The 26767-nt window shown below is 40.2% G+C and overlaps 1 protein-coding gene across 2 annotated transcripts in view; it reads left to right on the forward strand.

Moving 5' to 3' along the window:
- Positions 1 to 26767, forward strand: part of strbp (spermatid perinuclear RNA binding protein) — a 73363-nt gene that overhangs the window by 27169 nt on the left and 19427 nt on the right. For both annotated transcript variants that reach the window (XM_083930247.1, XM_083930246.1), the window contains exon 3: positions 19180 to 19359. In XM_083930247.1, coding sequence (XP_083786373.1) covers positions 19357 to 19359 — 3 coding nt within the window. In that variant the 5' untranslated portion in view covers positions 19180 to 19356. The remainder of the gene's footprint in view (positions 1 to 19179; positions 19360 to 26767) is intronic.

The raw sequence follows: 26767 nt of genomic DNA on the forward strand, positions 1-26767 counted from the left end.
TTTATACTCCTGTGTAAATTAAATACAACTCTCTTCTCCTGCTTGATGTAGAAATCCAGCTACTCAAGAGTTTGACGTCTTCTTTGTCGTATTTTACTTATTTAAGTTATTTAAGTCAGGACTGCAAGTGGACCAGTTTAGCATCCGGACTCTTTTAATACAGAGCCATGCTGTTGTAATGTGCAGAATGTGGTTTGGCATTGTCTTGTTAAAATAGGCAAGGCCTTCCCTGAAAAATATATTGTCCACCTGGCAGCATGTGTTGGTCCAAAACCTGTATAAATGATTCAGCATTAATGGCGTCTTCACAAATGTGCAGTTTACCCATTCAATGTGCGCTGATGCACCCCCCCCCCCCCCCCCCATTCCATCACAGATGCTGGCTTTTGAACTGTGTGCTGATGACAAGCCAGATGGTCCCTCTCCTCTTAAATTTGGGAATGCAGTGTCCATGATTTCCAAGGACATTTTTGACTCGTCAGACCACAGCACCACAGTTTTACACTTTACCTCAGTCTATTTTAAATGAGTTCCGGCCCAGAGAAGGCGGCAGTGTTACTGGATCTGATTTATATACAGTTTCCTCTTTGCATGGTAGATTTTCAACCTGCATTTGTGGATGATGAACTGTGGTTACAGGCGATGGTTTTTGGAAGTGTTCCTGAGCCCATTCAGTGATGTCCACTACAGAAGCGTGTCTGTTTTTAATGCAGTGCCGTCTGAGGGCCTGATGATCACCAACATCCAATATTGGTTTTAAGTCTTGTCCCTCGCGTACATGGATTTCTTATGATTCTCTGAATCTTTTAATGATATTATGTACTTAAGACATTGAAATCCAGACATTCCTTTGCAACTTTGTTGCAACTTTGTTGCACTATTTGCCAGCTCAGTCTTTCCCAAAGTGATGAACCCATCCATATAATTAAGGGGTTTCAATGTTTTAGACTTAGACTTCTCAGACTTAGACTTCTCTTTATTAATCCCTTTGTGATGACTTCCACAAGGAAATTGAATTTCCAGCAGCTTACAAAAACACAAGGTAGGTATAAAAAAAAAAAAAAATACAGTATAGGATAACCAATAAACTCTTTGCATGCCATTCTATTTCTATTTACACAGGACCAATTAAAATGACTTGGTAGGTAGTAGTAGGAACTTAAATGCAAAATTAACACAACTTGAGAGGATCTGAACGTAAAGCCTTGTTCAAATGACATAAATATTGCACTAATACAGTTGGGCCGGTGGCTTTTTGACATAGATAGAAGATATAGAAAAATAAATACTCAGACATTTTTACATTGTTCTGATGATGTACGGTATACTATGACATTGCCCATCCCTTACACGAAAATCTATACGGACATAAACTGACAACAACTTTGATTACAAATATATAATTAAAATACTTTTTTTAAACCAAAATACAATATGTTAGCGTGATTTAAGCGTGTAAATTGAAGATGTTACTTTGAGCTCTGGTTAACTGGGATTGGCATTTTTAGACTAAGTGATTAACTGATTAAACTAAAAAGAATCATTGTTATATTAATTGATCATAATGACAATGACAGTCACTAGTTTGTATCTAACATATTTAAGGTGATAAGCCAAATTATGTTTTTTGGTTTCGCAACTGACTTTTATACTTTTTTGTGATAAGAAATATTTTCACTTTCATATGCGTACAGTAGAAGCCCAGCTTCTCTTCTTTCCATCTCCCCCTCTTTTTGTCACACTTTACTCATCTGCTGCCTCCTCCACTCTCATTATTTCAGTTTTTTTCTCTGCTCATTTCTTTATATATTTCTGCCCCTCCTTCTTGCCTTCTCTTCCCGAGTGTCATTCCTTGTCTTTCTTGCCCCTTAGCCGCAGTGTCCTTGAGAAAGCAGTGACTTTGCCGGTGAGCTCAGCAGAGCGCATCTCTCTCACTCTCTCTCTCTCTCTCTCTCTCTCTCTCTCTCTCTCTCTCTCTCTCTCTCTCTCTCTCGCTCTCTCGCTCTTTTGCTCTCTCTCTAACACACATATGGTAGGTCCATGACAACACTGTCAAGCAGAACCAAACCTTACAAGTCTCTTTCCTTTAGTCACCATAAATAATTCATGACCAGTAACATTGGCTGTACTTTATGCAAATATTGACAAACCTATTGCAGAGGAAAAATGAGACGATCGTTTCCTGTGTTGGGCACAATTTTTGTCCGTTTACTGTTTTCAGAAACAGAGTAAATATCAACAAACCACTGATACAAGTTAAATTTGGCAAAGTCATGCCACAATATAACAATCCCCAAATCAGTCATTTAGAGGGAAGAGAAAGGGACTTATTTATTAGTTAAAAGATATATTCCTTTATCAATGTTTATGGCTGCTTGTCAATCAAACCTGAACAATGACATGCTGTGTAACATAAAAGATGTTATTAAGAATTTGATGCCCAGGTTCACTTCCTCCTCCTCTAGGTTTGTTACAGAATTTGGACAAATTGCCCTCAGGTGATACCCTGGTTAGTCTGCCAGCATGGAAACACGATCCCTTTGTGCCCTCCTCCTCATTAAAAGTGCCCTCTACTAATCTTAGATCATGACGGCCCATTGTCACAGTTTTCCGTAGCTTTTGAAATATAGATGGAGTCTGATTGTGTGGTTGTAAGATGAGATGTTATAGTCTCTTGATGCTGTTTGTTCTCATTGGTCTCTGTTTTCCATTGGAGTTAATTGAGTATTTGGTCACAGCTTTTTCCTGCCGTCTTGTGTGTTTTCTGTTGGAGATCAAGTAACTTGTGGTTACCTAGCTACAGTGCTATATGACATAAGGCAGAAGTGTTTTTGTAATTGCATCCTGAAAGTTTTTTAATACATTGATGCACTGTTGTAATCTGCCTTTCCAAAAATCTCTATTTTAATCTTCGGTTTAATATACTTCTACCATCTACATTAACGCACTTGTGCACTTCATGCTCAATATATCTATGCTACCATGTTATCTCTCTCTTTGTCTTCTGTGTGTCTCTCGCCCTCTTCTTTATGTTTGTCCCACGTTCAACTGAAAATGCTTCCGTAGCCATGGCGACCAATCCCAGGGGAAAAAGTTGATGCTGAATCTCTCTCTCTCTCTCGCGCTCTCTTCTCCCTCCTTTGTCTCATGCCTTGTTGCAATATAATGCTTTCCTCACACACAAACACACACACAAACACAAAGGAGATGTAGTTTCTTAGTCACATATTGTTTTGGTTCTTTTGGCACAGAGTTCAATTAAGAACTGAGGTTAAAAAAGTGACCTAATTGCTGGTTGATTTTTTTTTTTTTAATGATTCTTGCTTGTTAGTGACCATGACTGTTAAGTTGAACACTTGGACTCACACAAAAGAAACTGAAGGAGAAAGACGATGAAGTGAGGAGGCGAGGCAGAATAATTTAATAAGAATCACAGCTTGAAAAAGAGTGTTTTACTGATCGACATAGTGAGATGCCAGACGTCAGCTAGAGAAGGGTGTCATTGCACTTTATTTTTTAAACCTGGACTTTATTTGCATCTTGGAACCATCCAAAAATAAGTTTCAGAGCTACATGTATGTTGTTGTTGTGGTTGTTGTTGTTGTTTTAAAGTTCCTCATGTAATTTGACATTCCTTTTTGAAAATTGGTTTGAATTGATTGGGATAATCATTCAAATCTATAAATCTTTACACAAGGGGCATATTTACATTATAGTAAGTTTGTGAGTACCTTCCATAGACTGGGAAAAAAATGGACATAGTGTCTCTGTCGACGTCTGTTCTCTCAACTTGATTTCAATCGTACTCGCCTACGGGAGTTGCCATCTTGTCAGACTATAACTCTACCTCATTTCCTCTTACCAAAATAGGGCATGTATGTGACGTTGGGTGGAGGGAGCTCCGTCCATCTGACTGACGTACACCTCTAAGGCGAAGGAAGGGCCAGCAGCTAGCTGTCACTCAAGAGGCTGTGCCCCTAATTTTAAAAAATACATTTTAACCTTTTTAGTACCAGGCCTTAAACAGGTGTAATAATGCTGTGAAAACGGCCCGTTTAACATGGAGGTCAATGAAAAAATTGTTCAATAATGAAAACCTGCCCCTAGTTGCCGCTCTGCGAACTGCAATTTTCGGCACTTCTGTACTGGATCAACCGATGGGGTTGGGGCTTGGTACTTTCACAAAGAATTGTACATAAAACAATATATTTTTTCCGTAACAAGGTTGCTTTTTCTGCGCTTTCACAATACAGTCTGCAAAATACAGTCATGAGGATTACTACACAACAACACCGAAGCTCTGTAGTCCAAAACAGCAAACTTTACTCCTCTCAACTTTGACATAGGCAGCACATACCAGATCCACTTACTCCACTCTTACCTGTGACAGTAGAAGCTTTAGACTGTGTAACTGTTGAACGGATCTGGCAGTCCAAGCACATCACTGTTATGAATATTCCCATGCAAGCATTTTGCATTTTTGTGTCATTTATTTATCATGCCCCAGGTGTGTAAAGGTCTTTGGTTTTAATGGAGATGGCTGTGGGCAAGACAATCTGAATGACCGACTAGAGCTTTAAAAATGTAGGAATTTTTTTCATGATAATGAACCGTTAATTATTAAATACAAGTCCTGTTCCTTTGGCTAGGTAAAGTTTGTTTTAATATTAATTTAATTTTTTTTTTAGAAAGCATAAAAAAGACAGTTGAAATTAATTATTTCAGCCATGTCTACACAGGCTTTTCTTTGTCTCCCTTTACTTCTCTTCATCCCTTCTTTCTTTCTCTTGTTCATTTCACACCCTGCCTCTGCTTCCCCTTCCTTCCTTCCTTCCTTCCTGTCTCCCCCTTTCTCCAATCATCCATTTTTGTCCTTCTGAGTTTCCTGCTTTCTTTCATCCCTTGCCGTTTCTATTCTTCACTATTCACTTGTGCTCCCTTTCTTCTGCTTTGTATGTCCTACCTTATGACTCCATTATTTTTATCAAACTCAGTCACATCCTGTCATTCAGCCATTTTCTGTATCTCTCACTCCTGTATGTCATCCTGATTTCTATCTTCCTAGTCTCTCACCCTCCGCCCCACACACTCACACATCGTATTGCACTTATTATCTCCCTCTCTTCACCCTCATTCTGTTCATTTTCACCTTTCCCTCCCTTGCCTCTACCCCCCTTTTACACTTTTTCTCCCAGTTTTTCTGTCATTCAATCCCACCCTTCCTCTTCTCTCTCTCTCTCTCTCTCTCTCTCTCTCTCTCTCTCTCTCTCTCTCTCTCTCTCTCGCTCTCTTGCTCTCTCTCTCGCTCTCTCCTTCCCTTTCTCCGCCTGTTCCTTCCTTTCTCCCACTTGGCCCCTCCGTCTTCTCCCCAGCGTCGGAGAGACAGACAGGAAGGAAGTGTGTAATGAAACGGCCATATCGAGCACACTGCTCAAATTGACCTGGAATGAATGGAGTCACTGATCAGCTCCTGCTAAAGCTGCACAGATGAAGAAGTAGGGGGGTTGGGAGAGAAAATTAAGCTGCCTAATGTAGCACACATTTTATGAATACTGCTATCAGACCGAATGAGGACACAAACATGTTTACTTTGTGTGAGTCAAAGTATGCAATCAACAACGCTATATGTGTTTACTTGGTATTTCGTTATTCTGTTTCCAGTATCTGAACTAATAGATAAGTACATAAAAATATATATTCTGCGGAATTCTGCCGAGATCGAAACTTGGTTAAGTCCATGATTTCAGTTATTTCAGCTGAAGGAGGAAGCTATCTGTATTCAAGAGATTTCCTGTGCTGTTTGAACAGAAAACACAGAGGCAGAGAGGCAACGGCTAAAGAAAATTAGAAAAACACTGACAAACAGGAAAAGACAGAAATTATAGGATGCACTCTCCCAAGCCACTGAAGCCCAAAATGTAAGATTACGTCATTTTGAGTCCATCCTGTGAAATTAATTCCTTAAAAATACTTGATCCTTCAATGTGATTTGGCTTGGGTAATACATCACGCTAATCTGCTCATCTGCTACCACTACTGCTTTTATTAATGAAATTGGACGGCGAGAGATAAAAAGAGAATTGACACACCACTATCAAGCCCTGCTATAGTACGGGTGTGTGTGTTGTGGAGTAGAAGCCCATTAGGGAATTAGTCCACATCTGGACAGCCTTCCCTGTCCTCATGCACTCACAACTCGTGACGTACAGTAGCATAGAAACTTATTGTTTCCCTAGATTAAGAGCATTTTAAGGTTTTTTTTTCACATCGTCAGTTATACAGCTGAACCAAACCTGAGGTAAGGGAAAAACTATACACAAAATCCATTTTCAAATTTTCTATACAAAGGGTTAATTTGCAAAAAAAGATTTCACTTTTTATGTGAAATCATGTTTTTGTGTGCAGGCCAGGGATAATCAGTAAAACTGGCGTTGGGCTGTTTTGATGAGATATCTCCCCCTTCTACCCCTTATCTGTTTTTATAAGTCATGTTTTTTTTATTTTGCACTCAAAGGAATATCAATCAAACTATGTTGGTTTATTTATTCTAAGATTTACTTTTATCTCTTTCTACATCTCAACACTCTTCTCCTTTTGTCACCTTCACTCCCTCACTTGTTTGTACATATGTAAGCTTGCGTCAAAGTCTATGAATGAGTCAATAATTCAGTAAGATGATATTTGATATTTGATAATTGATATAGATTGAAATGTGCTGTTTGCTGTTTATTTGCTTAAGTGCAGGCAAACCTGTTCTCCCAGAGCCCTCCATCTTGTCACGTTCACAGTCGCTATTTGTGTTGACTATTTATTGTTGCTCATTTTATATGGAGACACATTCACCTCTCTACTACCACTCTGTCCCCTTGTTACCTTCTAATCAAGACAGATGGCCGTCCTCCACATAGCTGGCTCTGTCTGATGTTCCTGCCTGTTATAGGCACCAGCCAAAGGTTGTGACTGCAAGTATCACAGATATTGAGGATGTCTGTGGAGAGCTCCCCAAAAAAAGCCAGACACACAAAGATACAAAGAGCTTGAAGAGGAGATCTATAAGGGGGGTGTTTGCAAAAAGGAGGTCTGTGGCTCCAGCCTGTGCCAAATGTTGATCAGCTCCTACAGGAAGCAAACAAAAGTCTGTGGGAGGAAATACAAATTAGATATATTGCAGAGCACAACGCAGCCATCGAGAGGAGATCAAGACAAAAGCTTAAAGAGGAGGTGCAGAGGCTACAGAACAGATCAGTAATTTGAGTCCGACCTCTAGAGCACCTCAAGCTGAGCCCCTGGATGCTCTACAAGCAGATTACCTTGAGAAAATACTGGAGGAAGTCAAGGTTGATGTTTTCCCCAAGAACCAGGTGCTGGCTAAAAGGCTGCAAGGTGACATGCAGAGTGAGCTGGACGAGATGATAAGATCCAACCTCGAGCTGGCCTCTGAACTGAAAGCGCAGAAGGAGGTTCACCTGATGGAGACGACTGAGGAAGTGCAGCGGCTCAACAAACAGATCAGTGATTTAAGTCCGCCCTCTGGAGCGCTTCATGCTGAGCCCCTTGATGAGGTAACCAATATGAAGGAGTCCAACGACCAGCTACACGCAGATGTACGTGAGAAACAACTGGAGGAAGTCAAGGTTGAGAGTTGGGAGGCAATCTCCAATGACAAGGGGCTGGTTAAAAAGCTTTGAGAGGAAAATGCAGCTCTTAAGCAGAAGATGCCTTGCAAAGAAAAGAAAGCAGCCTATCAGCTGGAGGACCTGCAGAGACAGCTGGACGTGATGACCAACGAACTGAAAGTGCGGGAGGAGGCCTATCAGAGTCTCGCACAACAGATAACCTTCCAAACTTGCCAGCAGATCCTGGAGTTTGTTCCTTCGACTGAGACTGCTGAAGACATCAGAGGAGAAGACAGCCCAAAGACGGTTCCCGAAACACCCTGAAAAATTTGCATCATACTGATAATTCAAACCAGTACCAGCACTTGTGTCAATAGACTGCATCACTTAAATCTGACAGCTGGCATTAATGTGATACGTGATTCCAACCACTTACATATTCACAAACCGGCTTGGACAAACACACACACAAAGGGGCGGGGGTGTGACAGCTTTGTGTGTTGACAAACATGAGCTTAGCATTGAAGAGCCTTTCAAGCGAGATTAAGCTGCTAAGTGTCAATGCAACAGACAACTAGGCTAAAGACCTCTAGGATATCACTGACACAGCAACTGTGTGTGTGTGTGTGTGTGTGTGTGTGTGTGTGTGTGTGTGTGTGTGTGTGTGTGTGTGTGTGTGTGTGTGTGTGTGTGTGTGTGTGTGTGTGTGTGTGTGTGTGTGTGTGTGTGTGTGTGTGTGTGTGTGTGTGTGTGTGTGTGTGTGTGTGTGTGTGTGTGTGTGTGTGTGTGTGTGTGTGTGTGTGTGTGTGTGTCCCAGATGGGGTCTTCCTACCATCCGTGTGTGTGTACAGTAGTATGTAAAGTAGGAACAGTAGTGAGGTAGATTAATGGTAAAAAAAAAAAAAAAAAAAAGTAGTAGGATATCAGCAGACACACACGCACACACACACACTTTGTACATACATTCACAAGTCTTCCCACAGACTATGGCCTCAGCAGAGCCCTGGCAGGACCATCTGTTCCTTCTGAAATAAGCATAGCAGGAGCCTACAGACACACACGCGCACGCACACACAGTTGCAGCATGCTTCAGTTCAGGCATAGTGATGGTCTATTTATTCCTCACGCTGACGCAGGGCCTTATTCAATTGTGTGTGTCTGTTTTCAGTTAAAAGTAAGGTAACCCATGAATATGACAGGTGTGTCTGAGATGATTAATGTTTGATCTCTATAAACAGATTGTGCAAAGCAATGAAGAATCTGTAGGCAATGGGACACGATTTAGGAGCATGCTTTAACAGTCCGTTTGGCGAGCGAAAGAGGCGGAACGCATTGGCCGAAATGCAATCTAAAACCCATTGGCTATTGTCTGATGATGATTTAGCTTTTCATTAGGTTTTTGTTATGATTTATCTGCAGATATCTGGCAATAGCGACCCTGTCTCTCAACCTTAATTCCATTCTCGCTTTCAAGTTGCTAGTAGGTAGATAGACTGACTCTCCACCGTCAGCAGGAAGTGTGCACATATACAGCTTTTCTCCATTTTAATAATCGACCAAAGGGAGTAACCCTCCCCTGTCAATGTTATCTATTTCCCTCCCAGAAGCAACCTCAGCGTTTCCTCTGCTTTCCGCCATCTCATCAATACTCTGTGCTCTGACCTCCCTTGGCCTGCACCTGGACCCTGTCAATACAGAACCACAGTGTTGTTCTCTAAATGTATGCAGGGTAACAGAGTGTCTTTCTTTAAGGCCAACAGTGAACATTTAGTTCTGTAGACTATGCTTTAGAGTTATATTTTGTGACAGGATCCCAGGGAAGCATATGCAGACAGATATAGAGAAGACAAATGTGAAAATAGTAACAAAAAGGAGCTCATTAGTGGTCACAGAAATCAATGACTGGGTTAAACAAAACTTGACCTAACCTTGTCCTGCTGATGCTATGGATTAGAATACCAATCTTAATCAATAAACCAAAGCTTGGTCATTCATCCTCATTTTTCTAAGCTTGTTCCCAGGGAAGCACCTGCATTTTTCAGCTGCAGCAGGCTGCATTCTGTAAGGTATATATATCCAGTGCGTTGGGTTTCTTATTGTGGGCATTACCACCTCACTTCTTGATGGTGTGCAAAGATGTAATTAAAGATAATAGCCATTGGACTGTTGAACACTGTTATTGTGGCATAGGTTATTGTGGCATAAGTGGACCTGTGTGTTTCACACTGAGTGTCTTTTTTTTTTTCCTTTGCCGGAAGTTTTAAACTCTATGAATACAATAAAAACCTGAAGGGTTTACGTCATCATCTCCTCACAAAAGATTAGATCACAAATTAGGATAACAAAATGGAATGTGACAGACAAAATTGAATGTAATACCAGACCGTAATAATAACATATACTAATAAAACAGCAGGAAAACTGTAAATGAAAATGTTGTTCAGGTTGCAGTTGCAAAGACAGGAATGAGGAAAGACACACCTCCCCACCATTACGCACATGCAGTACATATCTGACACCATATCCCTGGGGGCCTTTGTGCTAATATCCTATCAGCATGTTGCTGCATAGGCCTGCATTAATGAGACATAATGCAGACAATATCTACAGCGTGTCACTTCCTCCTTATTACATAGGGTGTAGCGAAGCAACGCTGATACATTTGGGTAGTTTTGGGAATTATTTTGTGTAGCTGTTTTCTGTACATTGTATGTGGATTTGTGCAGATGAAAACGAAAAATATTTGTGGGAGGGGAGAAAATTAGATTTTTTTTTTTTCAGCATTCAATTCAATTCAATTTTATTTACAGCGCCAAATCATAACAGAAGTTAGTGGCAAAGACCACACTATGACTTATTTATGAATTACAGAGACCCTACAATTTCCCCATGAGTAGCAACAAGTCCCACTATCTTTTAATGAAAGTAGTAATAATTAATATAGTTATTATAGTTATAGCATATGTGTTCAGTCTCAGGATCTGTAAGACAGTTTACAAACTAGCTGCTTTCTTTTATTCAGGGGTGCAAACATGTCACCCTTTGGCTTTTGAATCCAAAATAGGTAATTTGTGGGATTTATGTAGATCTCATCTGATCTCATGTCTTTAAGAGGCTCTAGTGCACACAATTTAGGGCTAGAGAGAGTAAAGGTATTGCTATTTTATGAAACTATATAACCTAAGGATCTATCAAGAACGGAGCAAACAAGGTTCCGAAGTTGGGCCAACTTTGAAAACTGGCTTTGCCGTTTAAAGGGGCTCCTTGACTTCTCACCTTAGGATTTCTGAATGAAAATGGATATCTATGGATACCCATGAGTCTCCACTTTGTAATCATTCCAGACAATTTAGGGCAAAAACCATGCAGTTTTCTTCATGCAGTACAAATGGAATTGCATAAATTGGATGTGACTGGAAAGCTAAGACCCTTATGGATTCAGTTATATTCGTATGTGAGACCATTTTTTTAAACTTGAGCTCACTGTATAAAATGACCTGTTGTGACGGAACAAACTTTACAACCACAAACTCGAGACATGGGGTGGCCTTTATATGTATACTGACACTCAACACATTATTACAGTACTTTTGATCTGTATATACATTACCATTGTAATTTTGATTACATATATATATATATATAGTTATACTGCATATATATATATATAGTAAATACATATATACTGTTTTATATTTCTGTTTTTACAAATGTTATCTGTATAATATTGTTGTTGTTGAATATGTTGTTTGTATAGCTGGAATTTGAAACAAAAACAATTTCCTTTGGGATTATTAAAATATTTCTGATTCTGACTTAGACACTGGCACTGTTATTGCTTCTGCTGCTGGTAGGTGCACCGTTAAGGATTGGTTCTTCAAATCTCATCAATCAGTAGTTGTGAGACGTTGTTGTTTTTCATCCTTCTTTCCTCCAAACAATTGAAGGTGATCTCACCATTGCAGTTCAATGTTTTTGTGAACTCAGGCTCTACTAATTGTAGTTCCAAATTCACAAAAAGGATGCACAGCATACTCGTATCTGTGGCTTGAGAGCGATAATTCAGCTTTTAAACGTCTTGCACTTCCTGGTGCTACTTTAAAATATGTTGTTTACATCTTTGCTCAAAGGTACCGGTTTAGTTCACTTTAAATGGTCTCTGGGTACATGGATACATACACTTTGTATTTGTGGCCAGGAGTATCAGTGTAATGATCTCCCAAGCCCCTCTAATATTTATGAGGTGTTTGAAAGTGGCCCTGTCACCACCACTGGCCAGGCATTCCTCTCATATTCTGATGACTGGCTGATTATTTCCGCAATTTGGGAGCAAGCAATCAGGCATGGCCTCCCCCCACTATGTGAGTCAGTAAAGCCTCACAGTCAACTAGCAAACGCAACCCAACACTTATGAGATACAGCTTTCATCTTTGGCTGCAGGGCATGCTGACTGCAGCCCCCACAGTGGAGCTTTTGGACCTTCAGATCCCAATAAATGGTCTCCACATAGACACCAGATATTACAGGAACAGGAGGGGTCAGAGAATTCAAACTTTGCCTTCGGCCCTAAAACCAAGAGAGAGTGTATATTGTGTAACTAAGAGGTTTCCCTTTGAAGTATCTTTCTTAATACAGGTTTTCCTAACGTAAGACCTTTGTTATACAGCTCCTGATATTCCGGCCACTTTCACACCCTGGTTACTGTTATTGTCTTTTCCTTCTTCTTCTCATGTCTGCTTATCTGCAAATAAATACTTCCCTGATTCTAGGAAGGTATGTGAATATAGAAATGTGTCTTATCTGGACAGAAATGTAGGTTTTCATCTAAGAAAGGAATTATTGTTTATATCAGTTAATTATGGGAAGTGAAAGCCCTAACAACCTCTGGTTGTATAACAGGACTGCTTAGTATTACATTGTCAGGGAGTTATGTTGATAGTAGGTCTTCACACTATGAGGAAAATATGCAATATGCGAACATTGTTGTACACTGTCATAACAATATTACTTTCAATAAATCAAACAGGTATTAAAGTGTACTCAGTTCTTCTAAAACGCAACATATAACTTGTTGATTTAAAAAAAACTGATAGGAAATTATTTTCAACATCATTGCATTGAACAAATGGAAGATTGTACTCCATGTGCTAAAGTTAGAGACTTCTGTGTTTTAAAAGTCAATGGTCAAAACTACTTGATATCAGCAAAACTGCGACACATTGTTTTGCAAATAGTTACTCTAGTGGCAATAAAATGAAACCCTCACCCCTGCTCTTACTACTATTGCAACTTATATTTTACACAGCCTTTGCAATCCAGTCTGTTTGCAGTCTGTATATACAAGCATTATCACGTTTTCTTCGGCAGCACTAATACGGATCAAAAGAAAGAGCGGAAATAGGGAAATGGATGGAGAAGAGTAGAGATTAATTGTATGTACATGTAAGAAATTATACTTTGGAGATAATCTCAATTCAGACATGCATTTTTATATTTACAAGAAGATTAGGTACTACACGTTTCTCCATCTCCTTTGAACATGTGGGAGCTTTTCTCTGCAATCAAAATGGAAAAGTTCTACTTCTTTGTCTCTCCATTTCTGTCTCTGTCACTACCTATCCCTGTCTCAGCATGCCTCTCTCTTTCTGTAATGCTGTCTGTTTCTGAGTGCTTGTCTCTCCATCTTTCTCTGTCATTCTGTCTCACCGCAATAGAAAAATAACATCTCAGCACCTGTTTACACAACGCATGGCTCTTCACATCAGGGGTGGTAAGAGAGGGGTGTATGGGAGCGTGATTCTGCATCCATTCTGTTTATTATTCACCGCCTTTTATCATTATGTGTTTGCTCGTGTGTGTGTTTGTCAAGCTCATTACCACACACTTTTGCAGATGTTTTCCCAGAGACAAACATTATGGCACCAAAAAACCCCGGAGCCAGCCACACATAAGTCAGTATATAACACAGAGGCTACTCATACTCTCAAACAGTCTTTCAGGTGCAGTGAGTGTTTAAACATGATTAATCAGAAATAACATTGGTGAGAAATCATTCATGAGAGCAAAAATACCTTACCTAGGAATAGTTATGCGGGAGAAAAATCAACAGTGATGCTCTAAAATAACTTCAGAATAACACACAGACTTGCTGCCAGAAATATCACCCATATTGACACCTGCTCAAGATTAGCTTCTTAGGCAATCTGCTTCAATAGAGTGCATAGAGACGTCTATACAGTTGTTGGTTTTGAAAAAAAGAAGAGTACGTAATGTGACAGCATGCAAAGCTGCAAGCTAATTAAAACCGTAAAGGGTCCTTTTCATTGACAGCACTTTGCAGCATCTCAAACAGTATGGTGCAGTTAACATATAAATAGAAGCTCGCATTTTAGACCACACAGTTTAAAAGTTTCATATTGTAAAAAGTGAGATTTCAAAGTTTTTTTTATTTTAAAGCATGTCAAAGTACTGTACAAATACTGTAAAAGTATCAAAACGCTCAATCCACAGAGAAATGCACATATTCAGAAACTGTGACTTTAAATGTCCTTTCAGGACGTTTGTAAGGTTGCGATGTCAGAACTATCCTATATACTGTAAGAAAGAAAGAGCTGCTTCAGCACAGTAGAAGTACTTCAGTCAATTCCCTTAAAGCTGAACCTTATAAGTTGATTAATCAATTAGATGATTGAGAGAAAATGGGAAAATTTGCTGCTTTCTTTGATTTGTATCGTAGTTAATTGAATATATTTTGGGGATTTGGACTATTGGTAAAAAAAGAATAAAGGAGAAGCAATGACTGGCTAGGTGGATGTAAAATACATGATGAAAGCTTGTATAAAATAAAGCAGTGCTCTGTTTGGACTTTGTATGCAAGATGATATCTTATTCCAAAAACTGTGGCAGGAAGCTTTTTCCTGGGACACGGCCCAAGGCTTTCTCAGTTATAATCTCACTACAGATGTTTTTTTTTAGAGTAGATCGTTAGTGATAGGGTTCTCCAAAACTCCCTAACACAAAAAGATACTAATTTGGTGTTTTAAGTATGTATAGTTTCATAAAGTGTCAGCACATTTTGGTTGTGTCTGTAATATTTGTTCTTGTTTAGCTATATTGGCGTGTGACCAGTCAATAATTGTAGGTCCTTTCCAATGGCCGCTGCTGGTCTTTCAAGGAGGGGAAGCTCATTTTTCTGACCTACATCATAAATGTGTTTGTTTATTTATATGTAAATTCTACCCTTCGTTCCTTTTCAAAAAAATGACCAGTGACCTTGTCGTACCAAGTAGGCGTCTTTTCCAGAGACTTGACCAGTGTCCTCTCAATGGCCAGCAGGGGGAGGCTGCTTAAACGGCTTTGGGCCAGCTGGAGCTGCTGCGCCAGGCTACTGTGAAGTGTGACCGCCTGTGAGTGTGAGTGTGAGTGTGAGTGACGGGGGGAGAAGCTCCGCAGCTGCTGCTGCTCGTTGGGGAAGAAACCGCAGAGTGACAGAACAGAGTTGCCAAACACAACGCTAGTCATTTTTAACAAAGACAAAGTCTCTGGGGATCGGTAAAGTCTCCGGATCAGTTTAGAAGAACGAAATGAAAACTTGGAAAATGCTCTGGTGGATGTTTATTCTTCAAGATCGCTGATTCGCTAATTTAGCTGTCAATCAAAAAAGGTTTCCGCCTCAGACAGCTCATCCAATCATCATGCAGAAGCTGAGTGGTGACATTTCAGGGGAAGCTGAGCTTCCCTTGCAGCCTTAGAGCAATAGCCACTAGTCCTTTAACTGGTGAAATGACACTTGAACCTTGGTATCCTACTGGCACTGAGGCTGCTGGAAGAAAAATTCCCAAAAGTGTTATAATCATTGAATATCAGTCCACAACATTTTACTCCATGCCGGCTGATAATCTGAATACAATATTAAGCAGATAAAACTCTAAAAGGGAGTAAATTGTGAAACTACGCTCCTCCAACACTAATTAGCACACTGTCTCTGGCTTTTGTCAATCTTCTGTCTCCCTTCACTCTCTACTGCTCATCTCATTTGATGGTTATCAGATGAGAAAGGTGTAAACTGCCGCTCAGAACCATCTCAGCAAATTCCCCAGCTCTGCTATCTCTCCTTTATCTTTCAATCACTCCCATATGTGAGTGTGTGTTCTCTCGAATGCATAAACCTCTAGGATAAATATATTCAATAACGGAACCAAATTGAGCTGATGGTGATGGTGTCTGCGTACATGCTTGTGTATGGGCACATGCTAATGACGATGAGCCACCACCAGGGATAATAAGGCAGGGCTTCTGCCAGTTTTCCCCCATTTCTCCTCTCCTTCTCTGGAGGAAAACACAGAATCACATATTAATGACTAACCATGATGATGTGAATAAGAGGGAAGACAAAAAAATGGAGAATGGATACTGGTTGGAGGCATGCAAAAAGAGATGGAGAGAGGATGCAGGGAGAAATGGAATAATGTATCTGTGTGATCCCAAAGGAAGACAAAGCCACAAGGCAGACAGATCGTACAGGCGACACACAGCCATGCATGTGAAAACATGACCCGCTCAGTCGTCATCCGTCCCAGTGGGAGACTGAGGACAGGAGGGTGGGCGAGTCACATATTATTTAAATGAAGATCCAGGGTTTCATTTTAACTTTGATTCAGACAAAATAAGTGTTCTAGTTTTGTTCTATTATATTTTATGTTCAGCGTATTTTTCATTTGTGTACCCGTGATTTCAATTAAAGGATAATGAGAAGGAAAGTGCCATGAGAGAGCAACAAAGGTGGTGTTGGTGTTGTTTATCACTGAATTGCTCTTATAATGAGAAACGAATGGATGCTGGCACATTGTTGTTATGCTTCTTGGCTGGGTGTTTGTAACTGTGTCTGTGTTTGTGTATGTGCATGTCCCTAACCCTAACCCCCTCAGGCACAGAGTGTTGGCTGTAAGGGACCTGGCAAAACACAAATGCATAGACAGAGACACTGTTGCTGCCAGGTGTGTTGTGGAGGTAATTGCCAGTGTGGCAGGCCAGCGGCCAGTAGCTTAGACAGGGAGACCTGAAAAGAAAATTAGTAGTAGCCTCTGGTCGAGTCTGTTTGCCCGAGGGGCTGGCTTAATATCTGCAGTTGTTGTTTATCTGATTCCCCTCTGTCCCCTTACGGCACTTCGTATTCTCCTTATTGTTTTTTGCCTCTTTTGCCCACACTTTTCGTCCTACTTGCTTCTGTCCATGGACATTTCCAATTCTCTCAATTTTCCTCTGTCTTAATTTAACCACTTCATCAGTGTTTTGCTCTTCTCTTGTTCTTCTTGTTCTCCCTGGATCCCACTGAGCTTTCGCTGAGAATCTGCAGCTTCACCACAATTTAATCCATCAGCGGGTCTTCTCCATGAGTGACCAACAATCACACGTCTTTATCTTTTCTGTTTCCTGACAGGATCCAGATAGAATCCTGGGTCTACATGTAATGTGATACTCGTGATAATGTTATAATGGGGCTCCGGCACCATATTGGTATTTTGACATAAGCAGAGCAGTAGAAAATGTATCTGCTACTATTTTGATGGTTGATTTATTATTTCAGTCATTTTGCACGCAAAACTGACTGCTTGATTTGCTTGTTTCAGTTTCTCCAAGGTGAGGATCTCTGTTTTTCTTCATTGCTCATGATTATTTTTGGGGTTTTGGACTTGGGCTCACCTTGTAGATTTACTCTAGATTTAATCCTGAGACCTAAAATCAGAATGACATCATCTTTAATATATTTAATCAAATCTAGTTGATGAAAACATTTAATATTTCTGTCTTGCTTTTAGTCAACAAAAACATTTTAGAACTTTTTTGACACCATTCCCCACCATTTTATTTTCAAATCCCAATTAATTTTAGCTCTATGCATATAAGAGCTTTTATCACAGGTGTTGTTGATTTGTTTCCGTCTGTGTGTTTTATAAATATGTTGTCACCTTTTTCATTAATGAAATTAATATTTCTGCATTCACCCCACACCTGCTTCAGTGGGCAATCAACTCACACTCTTTTGTGAACACATGCGCAGCTTTATTAATGTCCGTGCTCTGGTTTGAGGGTGACCAGATGCGTCTGTGTACTGTCAGTGGGGTGACTGTTGACATTTCATGTTGTGAATAGGAACATTGTGTGTCTGTTCAACCCGGCTTTCTCCGCACTGATAAAACTCGCCTGTGTGTTCATAGCAACACCATATGTTTAGTTTACTTCACAGAGCACTAAGATGAGGTAAATTAAGAACTCAGAAGGAACTTTGTTGAAGTTCAAGGTTGCAGTTATTTTCTTTTCTAGAAAATCATGAAGTCATTATAAGGGGCAAAGTTGAATTGGTTTATTAGCAGCAGAATTTGTTGTTTTTGTTCTGTGTATTCTTTCATATAGCCTTTACATCAGTTTTCAGCACTACCCTAGTGTCACCTCTGTTCACTGAAATAACTTAAAGCCAGGAAAATTAAGGATTAGAACTATTTCTGTCTCAAATTGTATTGGAAGGAGCACTGTATTACAGTGGTCTGGCTCTCACCAAGCACTAAACATTGTAATTTCAAGTCCAGCCCGAAGCTTTGTCAGTCCCTTTTCCCACTGCTCATCACAGAGTGATTCAGAAATGCTTCACAGTAGAAGACAGTATTTTCAAGTCAGTGACAATTGCGTCAATGCTTCTTCTATAAAGGGTTTTGAAATGTCACTGTGCACTCATGATTGCCATAATATAGCATTCTTCTGTAAACTAATTGCATACAGTATACCTGTATTTTACTATATATACTGTCTATACTATACATAAATAGTGTCATCACCTATTCTCTTTTGTGTGTGTGTGTGTGTGTGTGTGTGTGTGTGTGTGTGTGTGTGTGTGTGTGTGTGTGTGTGTGTGTGTGTGTGTGTGTGTGTGTGTGTGTGTGTGTGTGTGTGTGTGTGTGTGTGTGTGTGTGTGTGTGTGTGTGTGTGTGTGTGTGTGTGTGTGTGTGTGTGTGTGTGTGTGTGTGTGTGTGTGTGTGTGTGTGTGTGTGTGTGTGTGTGTGTGTGTGTAGCCCAGTGTATGAAAACAAGAACATGTTTGTATTACATCCTCCTCCCTCAGAACCCTGCCAGCTCATGAAAAATGAATGAAGTCCTGTTTGTGTCCACATGTCTATCTCCACATGGGTTGATCTGCTATTCTGTCAGATCTTTTACTCAAGGACATGGAGTGCACCCCCACTTGCAAACTGTGTGTGTGTGTCTGAGATGGAGAGAGAGAAATCGGGTGTTGCAGGGGAAAAGACAGAAGCAGGTTAAATGTGATAGGGGTTGATGTTGGTTTGATGACGATCATGTTACTGTCTTAGCTTTGTTTTTCAAGCATTTTGTTGTATTATTCATTTAGTTATTTATTAAATCTACATTTTTTCCTTTTTGTGTTTTTTATGGGGTAGAGAAAAAGCAGCATTGCAGTTTCCCCCTGACACTCCCTCCTGTAGTTGTTGAGGCACTAATCAACCTTTCATCCCTTTCTCCCTTTCCGCTCTCTGTTTCTCCATCCCATTAGAAGTACAACCTCTCATAGAGTGTTGGACAAGGTGACAGAGGAGCACATGAAGAGCGGAAACGGCGTGGCATCAACATCCTGACCGGTAACCTCGCTTCTGCACCCCACCCCGTGCCCAGCAACTCCAGCAGCGGGCCTTCAGAACGAAGGAAACGTGCGACCAGTCCTCCTGCAGGCATGGTAATACACTCTCTTCCTGTAGTTGCTGTTGTGCGTGAATGCCTGTGTTGTGGTTGTGTTTGCTTGGATGCTGGCAAAAAATCCACAACAGAGTAAGGGATAGGGGTGGGACAATACACAAAAGTCATGGTTGGCAGCAAAGCAGAAACGTAGAGGAAAAAACAAAATGCCCAATTTCATTATACAGTAAGTTCATTATAAAAATAAGGAACATTTCAAACACTTCTGTGTCACATTTTGGAACACTGAACAAACCCTTTCCCAAAAGGCAACAGGCCACAATAGATCATAAAGCCTCTCTAATGCTATAATAAAAAATAAAATGTGTGCATTACTGTAGGAGGAATTTTTCAATTAGTTTCACCTTGGCTATATTTAAACATTGAAACACCCAAACATTTATTATCCTGGTTATCGGAATTAATGTGTTAAATAAGATGTATGGATGATTATTTGACATTTACCATTACTGTTCTCTATCAGTGCACAATGAGAAATACTGAATGAATGTAGAAATGAGGTGTGTTGTCACGTAATAGCACAAGAGGTGTGAAAATACGGAATAAGAGCTAGTGTGTTTTTAGGGGGAGGTGAAGGCATCTGAAAAGATCAAAGACAGCAGCGGAGGGGGAGAATGACAAGTGGGCGGCAGATAGGACCATAAAAACGAGAGGGAGAGAGGGAGAGAGGGAGAGAGAGAGGGAGAGAGAGAGAGAGAGAGAGAGAGAAATGATTAATGCTCTTGGCCTGTGACAGTGGGAGCTTTTCCCAGAGGGGGGGGAGCACAGTAGAAGATGAATTATTGAAAACTAGAACAAGAGGAGGAAGGAGGAAAATGAGTTGAAAAGAGGAAAGACTGGAAGAGTGGTTTGTAGCAGAGGAAGGAAGAGTAGAGGGAGGAGCAAAGGAAAGAAAAATGAATGATTGAGAGAAAACGGGATGTTGCTGAAGGTGCAGAAGAGAGCACATGGTTGAGCTCATAAATAACTGAGGGTAATGAGACCTGTGTGTGTGTGTGTGTGTGTGCGCAGGTTGAAAACACAGTACTGTGATTAGTCTTGAGTTATGGTGATGCAGCAAATACTCTGGGTGACCTTGGCAAGGGTGTCACCGCACAAATCGCACAATACACCGAACCGCAAATTTATCGATTTTGCTCTGAGCTTTTTTGCATATAATGAAAACACACACCCGCAGCTGTTCTCTACGTCTTCACCTCCACCCCCCAACCCCCACCACACACACATACGCACAATTTGACTTGATTATTTTATATCAGTCTGACATGTCGTAAAACTGCTCAGTCCTTGTACATGTCATCATTATTGCACTGTTCAGTTTCTGGAGGAAACACTGCAGATGTCGCCAAGCGGAAAGTTTTACCATATTTGTGGTTTCAGTTCAGCTTCTCATATTATGCTTAATGTCAAATACTTCCGTCTTTACAGCTTCTTTGATGTACAATTAGCAAAAGACATGACCAATTTCCATTGCCTTTTAAAAGCTTTTGCCGAAACGGGGACACATATTTCATTAGCACATTATACTGTTCTTCCATATGACATCATTTGATATTTGTTTTATTGTGTTCGGGTATTTCCCTCATGTAGGTATGGCCGCACTCAATACTGTAAGAAACTCATCAGCTCATCTGCTTTTAGCGGTCCGGTCATAATATTTTATATGCAGACCATAGACCTTTAACACCATGCTGACATGTGAAAGGGGAAAGTAGGCTTGGTACTGTAGTTTGGGGAGGCTGGTTTATAAGCTTGATTGATGACATTAGACCTCAGATGAATTTCGTCCCTGCTGAAACAAGACAGGCTGGAATTTTTGCAGGGGGTAATGACAAGTTCTACATTTAACCCTGGATTACGTATTTCTAGTTTTCCATGTATCCTTTGTATCAGGACAGTTGAGTGGTTCGGCTTGACACGGACAGCCTGTGTGTTGTTTCGCTAAAATCAGAATCATATATTTTGATGTATGTGTGCCCTGCTATCATATGCATGTGTGTGACTGCATGCATGTGGTAATTTGAAAGAGGGAGAGAGAGAGAGAGAGAGAGAGAGAGAGAGAGAGAGAGAGAGAAAGCACAATAAAACAGGATAGCGGAGTGTGTCGGGCCGGCTTGCCATAGCAGAGTGCAGATAAATCACAGGATGAATTTTTAATGCAATCTCCCTTAGGATGCTGGATTTTACGGAGACACCGCACTGAGTTTTTTATTTGTTTGCGTGTGTGTTGCTTCTTGTTCCATCACTCCAAGTCTATTTTGTGATGGTTTTTGAAGTTTTTGATCTTCTTTTCTCCTTCAACTTTACTTAGTTTCATGATAGGCTAAAGACGTGACATTTTCTCAAACACCACTTTTGCAAATAGTTTTGCATGTTATTTATGGGGGTGATTGTCTGTTTTTTTGTGTAGTTTTGGCATGTGTTGTCAGATTCAGTTCAAACAAACATTTGTTTCTGCAGCTGGCAAGAATTATTAAAACCCAGTTTGTCTTTAACTCCCTGCATCTCCTTCTGCCGATCCCTCAACTTCTGTCATTTGTTTACGCGCGGATGCTTTCTTTACCTCTCATCCTCTTCTCTCACTCATCTCTCAGTCTCTTTTTACAGTACCTCACAGTGTGTGTAGTCATCTAAGCACTTGGCATGCACTTTAGGCACATGACTTATTAAAAATAAGAGCACACCAACACCTCAGGCGAGCTGCCTTAACACATACACACATAACAGTATAATGTTCCTAAATACTGCCAAAAAGAATAATTTTTTTGGCGTAACGGGTATAGAGACCCCAATCACAGCTTACATTGTTCCAGGGAGTCTTGTCTTTGGCATTTGGTCATGTCATTTATAGCAGATGAGCACAGAGAGACAGGATGGGACAGGAAGAGACTGAAAGAGACAGGCATCTAGAGTCATCGGATTCTGCTGCTTCTCAAGGGAACAGGGTTCCTGTCTAACCACAACACCTTGAGAGGAAATGCTTTTACTGTATGGCATTAAGCACAGAAAAGGGGATGATGGATAGAAGAAATGTGTGTATATGGCACTGTGTAATGAATTGTGTAGGTTTTATGTATAGATGTCATTCATAGTTTTCATGTTTAGGGAGAAATGTGTTAGATTTTCACCATGATATGTTTTAACACTTTCTTGTGTCGGTGTGTGCACACATTAGTTTAGTACAGCGAGTCGTAAATGGTGTGTAATGTGGTTACGTAACATGGACCTGCCAGCCGGTCGGCCTCACTGGAGCATGAAATGGAGTGTAATTGATAAGTGTGTGTGGTCTAAAAGTCCTATGCAACAGTGGCATATGAAGGTATACATGCACAGTGCATGGCGTATGTGCTGGTGGCTTGCAGACAGCTGGGATTAAACAGTTGTATCAGTTCATTTCTGGTTCGGAATCATGGGCAACAGGCAGCAGATTCTTGCTTCCCTCATAATTTTACAGCTTCTGTATTATTTACAGTTGATACTAATCAGTTGTTTTGGATGTCTGAGCTTTCGTGAAATATGTTGAATTTATGCTAAAACTCAAGTTATGTCAAAATCTGTGTACATGTTTTCATTCCACAGTCAGCTGAGAGTGGGTGTTATTGTCTATAAAATAACCTTTCATTTGTATATGGGATTTATTTATATAAATACTGTTTATTTTTATCCTGGGACATGTTCAAGAATAATTCTGGTGTTATTTTCATGTGTTCGGCTGTCATTCAAAAATAATATTGCACTCTCCAAGTTAATTGCTGATTTTGGAACATGAGCAGGGAGACCTTCAACCATATTAGCCAATTTAGAAAAGCATTTTTGACATATTGTGTGTGATAAGTATCAGTTTTATCTCCAGACAGAGTGGAGGAATAACATGGCTAAATTGTTGGCTTGTTTTTAACTTGCCTGATTGTTTTGTCTTTTCTACAGTCATTAGGCTATGATATCCAAACTTAATTGGAGCATATTGAATTTGCCCTACAAGATACTTCATTTTAATTCACTTTAGGTCAATGTTCTGAAATTGGATACAGCCTAATTTTGTTAGTAAGTGACACTGGGGGTTGTTACAGGTATCTGTATAGGGTTATAGAATTTATTTCTCTCTCACTTATACTCTCACACATGCTCACTTGAACAGGAAAGCCTATTCTGCAATTGACCTCTAGTTAAGGTGGCTGCAAGGACAACCAAGGTCTTTAGTTAGTTTTTTGAAATGTTTTGCTGTTTTTGTTGTTTTTTGTTTACGTTTTTTCTTTAAATTTGAGGAACACACAGTAATGCGTTTGGTTTTTATAGTTACCATGAAATCCTCATGAAAACCCATGAAAACTCAACGTTTCTCTTAAATCAGTGTAAAACTGTGAAATCCTGCATCACGTCCTATCTTGGCTACGGTAGCTTACTTATCGTGTCACTTGTCTAAATGTGTGCAACTTTATCTGTGCACATGCTGGCCTAGGGGGTCGATCCCTGTCAGTGAGTCCTCCTTAACTGCTCTGATTTACATGGTGATCAGAGCGGCTGGGCAACAACTCCCCCATGGTCGAGTAATACCGACACACAAACACACACACACACAAGCACAGATACATGGGCACACTCTTTGCAATGTGGTTTATGGCTGCAGAAGCTCACATTAGCAACGGCTCATAAAATCTGCAACTGGTCTGTTAAACACTGCTCTGAGGAGGCACACAAGTATAAAGATACACACAAGATTGTACACATGAATGTAGGTTACACACACACTTGCAGCTAAACTGTTGCCCCCTTTTTTGTACAATACTTTTTGCTGAAGCTAAATATTAGAACTCTGTCTCTTTACAGAAAAGGGTTCAAACATCGGTTGAAGACAGTAAATTACTCATAGCTCCATAAAGGAACAGGGCAGTGATTCCCAAAGTTCAGTAACAATTCACTAATCATCTAACTATAACATGTTCAATTAGTCACAGTTAAGTGAAAAATGCAACAAAATTTTCAACAAATGGATAATGTTTTTTTTCTACTTCATTAAAAAATCCTCATATTTTAGGAATTAAATAATAATAAATTAAATAAGCAATTAAGATTGGTTCATTTTCTTCGAATCGTTGCTCTGCGCACAATTGAAAATGTATTGACTGTATTCCTTTTGTCCTGTTGTCTATTTTGTCCCTCAAAAGGAAGGACGCTTATTTTATTTTTTTACACATGCCTTGTAACACTCATGAAGATTTATTGAAAAACCGAATTCATTACTAGTGATTGCCTGAAAAAATGGAGCCATGTCATGGTGATCAATGGCATCTTTCACACCATTTGGCTAAAGTGCCAAAGTGTCGGTTCTCCGGAGAACCGCATTTTAGTCTAACTGGGGATGTAGATGTTAACCGTGCCCAATATTTGTGCCATGCTTGATACTGAGCTACACAGGCTGTGAGGCTGCGGTCATTGTGCAGTTCTTGTCCTGCATTCTGGTAATAGCTTTATCTCACTCAGAGAATGTCACCAGTTCAATTAGGAGTAGGTATGTGTGTGTGTGTGTGTGTGTGTGTGTGTGTGTGTGTGTGTGTGTGTGTGTGTGTGTGTGTGTGTGTGTGTGTGTGTGTGTGTGTGTGTGTGTGTGTGTGTGTGTGTGTGTGTGTGTGTGTGTGTGTGTGTGTGTGTGTGTGTGTGTGTACACAGTTGGTCCTTGGATTTCAAGTAGATTGATAGCAGCGCTCAAGCTACGCTATCCATACTACAACGAAAAGGTCATTTCTCGTGTGTGTGTGCGTGTGTGTTTGTGTCAGTTAGCAGTGTGTGTTTGTCTTTGAGTAGCTGTGTGTATTGAATAAAGGGAAATGTGGGTCTTGGAGATAAGCAGCTTGTTGAGAGCAGCCTCCTCATGTTGAACTGGGTCATGTACCCCAGGCTCCCCAGCAGCATAGGGTGAAGACCTAATGATTAAAAATGAACCTCAACCTTTAGATCCAGGTTACAAAGCGATGATGCAAACAATGCCTTGTAATCTCCATTGTTTTCCTCAGATACGACATCTTTATATGTATTAAAAAAAAGCTGTGGAAAGGACAGAGAGAGAAAGAAAGAGACACACTTCCAGACAAAGAAAAACTACAATGTTATGATTTTAATACAAAACATAAAGATAAAAAGATAAAAAAGAGAGTTAAGAATGCAACAGAAGTTTTGCTGCTAGCCATAAAAGCACTGAGGAATCAATATGAAATAATGTGTTATGACAAACACTGGAATACCGTATATCCTTTATCTGTGTTTATCTGATGAGATGTGTATCTCTGTTATTAATTATGTAGTTGTGCTTTGATAATAGATTATAATGCACTCTCAGTGTAATTATGCCTGCAAAAGGTTATCCCATCATCTGTTCTCTATATTGCCACTTAAGATCCCCATTATATCAGTTTTACATTACATTGAATTACATTAGTTAATGGTCAGATGTTTAACTAATCTCTCAAATAACAAAGCCACCCACTGAGATGCTGTGACACATGCAAATATAAACAGCTGACTAGGCTTAACAAGGTTTTTTCATATAAATGCACAAGGACCCATCTGGGTGGTATTAATTGCAAAGTCTGAATCACAGAAGCCTCAGTTGCACCTGCTCCTCTCCTTCATCTCTCTACTTTTCCGTTCATTTTTGAATCATTTGATGTCCTTTTCCCTTTTTAAAGACTTTGTACTGATCCCACAGCCCACCTGTGCGGTCCTCCTTCTCTTTCTTCTTGGCGTCCGTGGCGTACCCCTCCTATTTTCTGTCGTTCACTTATGCTACCACCTGATCTCCTCCCGGAGAGTAAGAAGGACCAAATGAGAAAGGCAGAAGAGCTGACATAAATTCACCAGGGCCAGAATGTCTGATTGAATTAGGACAGGTGGAGAGGATATGAGGATGTTGGTCAGATGGATTTCTAATAGCTGTGCGTATATGTGCATGCATGCGTGTCGGGGTCATTGCCATTAAATGGAAGCTGCCACTGAGTTAGGAATTGATTTCTTTCGCATAAAAAAAGATGCATGTTCATTCTGCATGAAAACAACACAGATAATAAGCTATTTGTATACACGTTTGGTGGGACAATGTTTCGTGCTGTTCGGTTCTAGTGCAAGTACATTTGCAAGTGCGTGTGCGTGTGTGTGTGTTTAATTTAGGTGGGTGATGGAGAGAAGCTAAGCCCCAACAGGGAGCCCAAAGCTCGATTTGATGGATTAAGGTTCAATCTGTTGTTGAGACCCTCTCTGCAGTGGTGCCCTTGCTGTGTGTACAGGTGTGTGTGCGTGCGTGTGCGCGTGCGTGTGCGCGTGCGTGCGTGCTCACGGCTGTGTTTTAGTGTTTCCAGTCAGTTTTAATCAGAATGTACTCAATTTGATAACCAACT

This window comes from Echiichthys vipera, assembly GCF_963691815.1.
Source record: "Echiichthys vipera genome assembly, chromosome: 16".
Taxonomy (NCBI): Eukaryota; Metazoa; Chordata; class Actinopteri; order Perciformes; family Trachinidae; genus Echiichthys; species Echiichthys vipera.